Source organism: Rhinolophus hipposideros, assembly GCF_964194185.1.
Source record: "Rhinolophus hipposideros genome assembly, chromosome: 8".
NCBI classification, from domain to species: Eukaryota; Metazoa; Chordata; class Mammalia; order Chiroptera; family Rhinolophidae; genus Rhinolophus; species Rhinolophus hipposideros.
In genome coordinates this window covers 56,439,738-56,448,640 of record NC_138054.1, presented here as the reverse complement: position 1 = coordinate 56,448,640, position 8,903 = coordinate 56,439,738, and the positions used below count along the sequence as shown (strand labels likewise).

General features: G+C 42.6%; 1 protein-coding gene across 3 annotated transcripts in view; it reads right to left on the bottom strand.

Annotated features, from left to right (window-relative positions):
• Window positions 1-211: 211 nt before the first annotated feature.
• USP24 (ubiquitin specific peptidase 24) overlaps window positions 212-8,903 on the bottom strand; it is a 128,408-nt gene continuing 119,716 nt past the window's right edge. For all 3 annotated transcript variants that reach the window (XM_081055781.1, XM_081055780.1, XM_081055779.1), the window contains exons 64-68: window positions 8,768-8,846; window positions 6,438-6,513; window positions 5,941-6,027; window positions 5,455-5,565; window positions 212-2,949 (exon numbers count right to left, since the gene is read on the bottom strand). In XM_081055781.1, the coding sequence (XP_080911907.1) occupies window positions 2,887-2,949; window positions 5,455-5,565; window positions 5,941-6,027; window positions 6,438-6,513; window positions 8,768-8,846 (416 nt within the window). In that variant the 3' untranslated portion in view covers window positions 212-2,886. The remainder of the gene's footprint in view (window positions 2,950-5,454; window positions 5,566-5,940; window positions 6,028-6,437; window positions 6,514-8,767; window positions 8,847-8,903) is intronic.

The following is an 8,903-nucleotide window of genomic DNA, read 5'->3' as shown; positions in this document are numbered from 1 at the left end:
TCATGCTACCCAGGGGCAAGAACCGTAAGAGGCTTAGAAGATCAAGACCCATCGCGTCCTCATGACTAAAGAGTGGACCTGATTCACACCCCAGTATAAAGCACCAAAGGAGTCACAGCACCGTTTCACACCGGGCCACAGGCCCTTGGCAGCCCCGCCCCGCCTTTTTTTCTGATACATGCAGAAAAGTGTTGGTGAGACTCCAACTCTCCATTTTTGAAAAATTTATTTTATACCCTTAGAAGCTAAGAATGCTGCCACTCATGAACCAAATTTAGAATTAAGATTCTTCCCTAGTTTATCTACTTCCTTTTGAAATTTTATAAACAAGATTTTGTACACAAGAGGTAGCAGAGGAAAATTCCAGCCTGCTTGTTCCAAGCTCAGAAGGTAACTGCACACACATCAATGTTAGCAGGGAGGGTGGGGCGACACGGGTAAGTCTGATGACGCGGTGCTCTAGGTCCTACGATTTGTCCTAGGTGTCAGTGACCGTGTGAGTACTCCAGGGAAGTCTTGGGCGCGAGGCCTGCTGGGATGCTCACTGCTTTCTTTCCCGGAACGCCTCTAACGCGCAGACTCGGCCATCTGAGGTGGGCCTCACGAAGGGAGCTTCTTGAGAACACACAGCATTGAGTTAGTTGTGCAATTCCTACTCGATGTGTAGACCATTTTGAAAGACTTATAAAAAAATCTTCATCCAAAAAATTGGCAGTAAAAATGACAATTCTTCCCAGGTAAGTAAGCCTGTCACAATTGTCACTTTGTTGTACTACATTAAAAAAAAGTCATCAGCAGGGTCGTAGACTGCAGCTGTTGGAAATCGAGTGGTTACTGGCAAAGTGAGAGGGACGTTCACTGCAGCACAACATAAGCAAAATGAACATAATAGTGACGGCGGTCCTGATGGAGCTTTCCAGTGAGGACAGCAGGTGCTGGGGTGTGGAAGGCGTTGTTTCCATAGGAAATAAGGGACTAGAAGTGGCAATTTCACTCCTGAATTTGGGCTCCTGAGTGCAGCTGCCAGCGATGATATCCCAACATATCTCATCACCGGCATTTCAACGTCATGTCCCACACAATCTTTTGGTGAGGATGGTGCTGGAGAGAAGGGTGAGGGCGGGGTAGAGGAAAACAGTAGGACGCGCAGTATTTACGTACTCAAAATCAATTTTAAAACATCACATTCAAAATTGCAAGAACATCAGAACCATAAAAAATTTGCCAACTGCCTCCAACCATTTCTCTGAGGGCACAGGTCTGCTTGTACCTGCTGGTCCCTCCATCTACTCAGTGCCTTTGACAAAAGCCATCACTAGCCTGTAGGAAGTCAACACGATTATACACCACAGACTGGCTGCACGGTAACTTCAACCTTTAGTAGTGAAATGACTGGGTTATTGACAGTGCACAACCACGAAGACTTGACTGTCCTGTCACATGTCCACATAATGCAGAAGCCACCAAAAAGGCCCTTGGGGCTGGCTGCACCTCTTTGACTTGGCAAATCTGACAGTGGCAACCTGGCACTTCCTAAGGGTCCCCTAGTTCTGTGCGTGGTGAGTGAAAACAAGGTAGAACACAAAACAAAGGAAAAACAGGACTGAAAATGAGTGTAGCAACGCAAAATACAAAATACATGAAATATGTTGGCATATCCCCATCTCCACTTGACAAAAGGGGAGCTGGTATCTGACCTGAATGAGTGAGTGGTGTTATACTTGGGAATTACAACTAAATGGATGGTTGTTTAATTGCTTTCTAGTTATTTCTGGGAAAATAAATCCTGTCCCTATCTTTTCAGTGTTAGTTACTCATGTTGAGTAGAAACAAAGTCTCAAATTCGCTGTCTGCATTAAAATTACTAGAAACTCACAAAGCAGTGTCTCCCAACTCAAATATTTAACTTCATATACAACCAGTACCAAGGGTTTCAGAAATTATGTTTAAGCAAAAGCAAACGATTGCAGATCACATGATTTAAGACTACAGTTTATTCAATATGTCTCCAAGCATTAAAAAGACGATTTTATGAAGTCAAACTCAATAAAATACCTTAAAGTGCTTTATATTTTGCTGTTTTTAAAATTTGTTTTGGGAAAGACTCATAACTTCTTTAGTGATTGATGTTAAAGAATGCACCCGGTACTTCTGGAGAACACAGCATTTTTTTTTTTTATTGCTCTTTTCAATCTCAATTATATCAGAAAAAATACCTTAAAGAGCTTAATAATTTCCCAATTTTTGATCCTAGTAACATTTCATCAAGATCCAAGTTTATGCCTAGGGCTTCTCATCCAGACTCATCAAAAATTCTGTACAAATAGGGAGACATATTAAATACAAAGGTCTGTGTAAACTGAATTCTTTACTATTTTACAACGAAAAGGAATTTTATCACATATCTTTACAGCATTTTAAATTGGATATCCCTAATCAATGTTACTGCAAGATTAAAAATTTGTCCCCACATATCTAAAGGCAGCTTGCTTTTTTAAAATATAAAAACCAAAGGAATTATTTCTGTAGCATCATAGAGAAAGCAACAGCTTTACCCTCACTCACTCCTGTTATGTTCATGTAACAAAAAAGTCTGCCATTGGCTGGATTTCATGGACTCTCCACAGAAATGTGAATCCACACATGGATTGTGCCCTGGGACAGCTGACCCACAGGCTGGAGTTCTCCCACTGCCAAATAGCTCCCAAACCTCCTGGCCAAAGAGTGCTTTCTTCACACACGCACACCTCCAGAGCCACGGCAGGCTCTCCCAGTCCAATCTCCAGGCTCTTCTAATGGGTTCAAGGACAAGATTCTGATTTCAAAAAGGTGCTGAGCACCCAATAACAGTGAATTAACTCCTCATCCTTTGCTGGGCATGTTCCTCTAGGGATCCACGTCATCAAGGTCACTCCTTAGCTCGCCAATCATCATGGGTGATTCTGAACCCTTTGAGAAAAGAAAAGGAAGTTAAATTCACACATAGTAAAGTTAGAGACCAAGGTTTCTCTATGCCGATTGACTTCCTGGTGTTCTATAGTTTAAACATGTCCTCATTTAACAAGTTAATGTTTACCAAAGGGTAATAAAATACAACACCTTGTATTTGGCAATTCCTGATTACGCAAAACTTTCCTTTCTCTGTTCTCATTAAGTCACAATGCTACCACGCAACAACGCGGGTGGCTCTCATGAGAACTCTGGGGCAATGTGATAAAGCAGAGGGAGGCACCGGACATCTCAACATCTGCTTTGTGCCAGAAACTGTGCCACACCGCCAAAGATGGCTCTGGGTCATTCCTGGGTCTGAATTCTGCCTGTCACCAACTGTGTGGCCTTTGCTTTATGCACTGATAGTTTTGAAGGCCTACCATGTGTCTTGGGACTGATCAAGCTGGGGATGGGGGTGGAGAGGGGCAGGGAAAGTCTCTCTGCAAAGTGAGTGGGAGTTAGACGGGGGTGAGTAGGAGGGGCCGGAGGTGGAAGAAACGAAGTATATTTGATACATTTAAAGAAGGCTGCAGTACCTAGAACTCAGAAACGGAGAGGGGAAATGTATGCCGGGGCCCAATCAAGAAGGATTGCATTGAGGATTCTGGCCTTTATCCTAATAGCAATGAAAAGCTGTTGAAAGCTTTAAGCAAATGAACTAGATAGAAGCAAGAGTAGAGGCAGGGAGATTCCTATAGACATCCAGGAGATTCAAGTGCTTATGACGATGGAACATAGATGGGGGATGTTTAAAAGATCAATTTGACAGGACTGGTGAAATTGACGGCAGCGTGTGAGGGAGCTGTCCAGGGTGACACCCCGTGCGCAGCCGCAGCAGCAGCAGCAGCAGCAGCAGCAGCAGCAGCAGCGTGCTATCTGTGAGGTAGGGAACACTGAGGGAGGACCAGCCTTGGTGTGGGGCGGGGCTGGCCATGCTGGGTGAGGGGCATTTGGGACACATCAAGTGCAGACTTCAGGAAGAGAGCTGGCTGATCACGTGTGGCACTCAGAGGAAGCCCGGGCTGTGGGAAAGGGGAGAGAGGACACAGGACAGAGACGGAGGAACATCTACTGGTGGCCTCAAAGGGGCAGAGCTGGAGAGCAGACTGAGAACGACAACCAGAGGGGTGGGACAGCTAGCTATAAGAGCAAGGCATCAGGGAAGTTCTGGGGGAGAGTGTTTCAAAAAGAAAGTTGTGGCCAGTAGTCAGATGCTGCTGAATGGTCACCTCAGATGAGGCTACTTGTCACCCAGATGCTGAGGTGGAGAGGAGGGCGGGAAGGAGGCAGCCTGGAAGAGACTGAAGAATGAGTGAGAGAGAAGAAAATGAAAATAGTTAAGTTTTGATAATTCTTTGGAGGCATTAGGCTGTGAAGAAGAGGAAACGGCAGAGATAAGAGGGAGGAAGAGTTTTCATTAAAAGATGGAAGAGAACTGAGTACGTCGAAATACTGCTGGGAAGGATCTGTAGGAGGGAGAGTTACAAGATACCAAAGACAGCCGGGGAAAGAGAGAGAGAGAGAGAGACAGAGAGAGAGAGAGAGAGAGAGAGAGAGAGAGAGAGAGAGAGAGAGGGAGAATACAAGGTTTGTGACAGGATAGTAGTGGAAAGGGGAGCCCTCCCCGTGACAGCAGAGATGAGGACACGGGGCTTGCCGGGAGCTGTAAGTCTGGGAGCCAGCAGCTGCAGGAACGCTCATTCGATAAATTTTATTATCTCTGCAAATAAAGTAGGTGAGCCTCAGTTTCCCTCCTGTAAAATCAGGGATCTCACAAAGTTATCATGGTCCAAAGATTAGAAAAAAAAGGCACACACAACATCAATAAGATTCATTTAATGAGGCCCTTGGCAAGCACTGATGGAGCTGCAGAGGAAACTGGCCTTACGGAACGTTACAGACTACAGGAAAGACACATACACGCTATTACATTTACATCTGCTTCATTTTTTTTGCACATAGTAGGTGTTCAATAAATATTTCACTCCTTTTTCTATGATAGTGGTTAGAATTGAAAATGTTTTTTTGTGTGTGTTTTTTAAAAGTAAGGTTAAAATTATTCTTTGACTTCCCTGACAAGTAAGTACATTTCCATGGCATAAAGCCCTTCTTTCCAAGGGTCCATGTTTCCAGGAAGGCTGGTGAAAGCAAAAGCTGGAGGGAGTGATTTTTCATAACCCGGCAGAATGAAGTGAACAAGCTGGAACGAATACAGCTGTGGCCTGGCTTTATCTGGACTATTCCAAGTGGATTAGAATAGCCAGCCACAGAGGTCAAAGCCTTGTATGAATTTTACATGCAGCACTGTTCCACTGTGTAAGCAAATTGTTAGTGAGTCCTGAGCAGAGATCACTGGAGGGCGGAGCTGGTGTCTCCTTTGGTTCTTGATTATGAACATTCTTTATGGAAAAGTTCAGAGCAGGCGCTGCCCTTTCACACAGGGCCATGCCCTACAGTTTATACCTGTTGTAAATGCCTCTCTCCATTCTCATTTGCGGGACTACTCTCCGACCCATTACTGCTTCCTGATTGCTCTTTTTCATTCAGCAAAGCTGTGGCATATGCTAATGTGTCCTGCGGGAGATTGAAACATGAGAAGAGAAGGTTAGGTGGTGCACAGCCGCAGCAGCTCCAACAAAACGACTACTCTTTCTTTACTTGACCTTGGGAGGGGCAGGGAGCCTGGAGTGAAGGCGGTGCCCTCAAGGCAGTGCCCAACCTTGGTGGCACGCAGGGGCCTGAATGACCAATGCATACCGCTTTTCTTCTAGGCAAGTAATTTGCAAACTGTACACCAACTTGGTATCTTGTCACAGAAATTCAGTCATTTCTTCTGCTCTTTCTCATTTTCAACCTATACCTCTCTTCTCTGAGGCTGCAGTTTCTGAGAAACACTAATCCTACCCGAAGGATTTCAAAGCACACAAAACCGAAAAAGACAAGCCTCACCTGAGCTGAAATCGTTCGCTGAAAGGTTTTTCCTGTTGATGTTTCATTAGAGACATTACTCTGCGGTGTCCAATAATGTTCTGACATCTAAGACGGAAGGTCAAAAACGCCATCAGGGATGACAAATGAGGCCACAAGAGTCCACAACTTCTACTATTACGTAGTAGAGTATAAAAGCATCTAAAGCAGCAGATTAATCTACCCAGACCTTCTAGTGCATCAGGAGATTCTTTCCTGGAAGGTTTCACTTCTACTCTCAAAAGCTCAGTAAAATGCTACTTCTTATATAATCATCCCTACTTTTTCACCTATAAAGTTAAGATACACATGTTAAGGCACAAATTTAATGCATAAAAACAGGTATCAACTGTACCAAAAAAGTCTGAAGTCTGAAAATATCTTGAGGCCAGTCTCAGATTAAGTTTAAGAGAACTTTCCTGATAAGACATCCAGCTATTGATTCCTGTTATAGCCAGAAAAGTTCAAAATGCAATTACCTTCTTCTGAAGCCACTGTACAGCCCAACTCCAGTGGTGGGAATTCTCCTTGAAATATTCTTTAGCAGCAGGACACCTGGCAATTGGAAGAGATTTTTATTGGCCAAATGCTTTCTTTGCAAATATATTTGTTTAATCAATAACACTTTTTTTTTAAAACTTTTATTTTAAGTGTGTTTTTCCAGGACACATCACTCCAAGTCAAGTAGTTGTTTCAACCTAGTTGTGGAGGGCGCAGCTCAGTGGCCCATGTGGGAATTGAACTGGCAAGCTTGTTGTTAAGAGCACCACACTCTAACCAACTGAGCTAACTGGCTGCCCCGATAGCACCTTTTTATTTTGAAACACAAATGCTCCTTTCATTAAAGTTCAGTTATGTTTATATTAAATTTTTTTTTTTGATTTGGGTATGTTCACATGTTTAAACTTCAAAAGGCAGTAAAAGGTAAATATGAAGTGAAAAGTTTCTTTTCTATCTCTAATTCATCTATTCAATTCTATTTAAAATTCAAAGTTGAAAAATGAAACAAAAAACAAAAACAACAAAACCCCGCACAACCAATTGTACATTTAATAAATGATCTCTTGATAGAATCAAATTAGTCTTTAATTTTTGTGATTTGAATAAGAATAGTATTATTTTTAAACATGGTCTCAGAGCCCCTCTTTCTTTTTCCATTTTTATTTGCCTATCCAGTAAGCTGTCCTTCATATGTGAAGACGGTACTGATGGTGCTATTACCACTAGTATGTGTATAACATGTGCGTGTGAAGGATATGGAAATACATATTAATATAATGACACTGCTATCTGGGTACTGTGTGTCTGCTGGCATCAGACATACTTTGTGGCCCCAACACTACTTAGAAATGTCACTCTTAGGCAAGTACTTATGATAACGCACTGCCAATATCAAGCCTAATTAATGAACCCACAGTTGTGGCAGGATGATCTCCATCTGTGTCCACAATGCTAATGTTTATGCATTATTTCAGTGGGGCTCTCATTTATATCTGTTTAGGATGCTCAAATGCAGCAGATTAAGCCCAACAGATTTCTCATTCTTATTTTGGTACAAGTCCAAGGATGGCAATACCCATGCCTAAGACTCAGCAAATATCTGGAGCAAAATAAAGTAAGCTATAAAAAAGGCTCAGTGTAAGACTCAGAGATGGCAATGTAGTCTGCTCAATAACCCTGGGTTATCATGCAGTCACTCTGGCCTCTTGTTTGGCCATGTAGCAAATTGGGGCACTAAAGCAGCAAACCACTGAGGTTCCTTTTAACACTGAGAACCTTTCCTTTCCAAGTGTGTATCAACAGATGAATGGATAAGCAAAATATACTCTATCCATATAATGAAGTATTATTCAGCCTTAAAAAAGGAAGGAAATTTTGACATGTGATACAACATGGATAAACTTTGAAGACATCAGGTTAAGTGAAATAAACCAGTTAGAAAAGGACAAATACTGTATGAGTCCACTCATCTGAGGTACCTAGTAGTTGAATTCAGAGACAGGAAGTAGAATGATGGCTGCTAGGGGCTGGAGGGAGGAAGAATGGGGAGTTATTGCTTAATGGGTACAGACTGTCAGGGAAGAAGATGAAAAAAATTCTGGAGAAGAATGGTGGTGATGGCTGCACAACAATGTGAACGTACTTAATGGCACAATTGTACACCTCAAAAAGGTTAAAATGGTAAATTTTATGTTATGTATATTTTACTATAATTAAATAAAAAAGAAAAAGTAACCTTTGCTTGCCATCAATCAGCCTGTGCTCACATCCTAGCTCTGACCGCAGGCATGTCACTTAGGCTACCTGTGATGTGGGACTAATCGTAGTACCTAACCTCACAGTTGTTGCAAAGATTAAATGAGAATACAGGCAAAGTATTTAGCACAGTGCCTGGGTTCATAAATGTAAGTAGCTGTAACATGATTTTGTCTCTTGAGAGACTGTTTGAAAGTGGGGACCCAGAACCTGAAAGAGTTGGTAGTTAACTTCTATTAATGAAAGATACCACGAGTGCAGGTTCATGGACTCTGGCTGCGAAGGTCCCCAAGTATGCCTTGATTCCTGCCCTTCCTGCACAAAGCCTGGTGGGTTAGCCTTTTCCTTGGATTCCATAAGCTCTGTTACTCTTAATCCTTCCCCTTCACATCTCTTTGAGATCATTTGAGGAGGTTTCTGTACCAGCCAAGTAAGCATGCCCTGAGTCAGATTCTCTAGGTACTAAAACAAGGCAGATTTTTTTTCCTGGTCATATGTGACTTGTAACTAAAAACACCGGCATTTCCTTCCTGCATTTTGAGTCAGTACTTACTTTTGAGCAAGAGTTACAAGAAATTTGACACACTGGTAGCAGCGACTGCTGTCCACGTGGTTACTGTGGTGCATCAGAGCTGAAGGAAGAGAAGAGTCAATTTCAACAAGAAAGCACTGCACTGACAGTGGGTCCA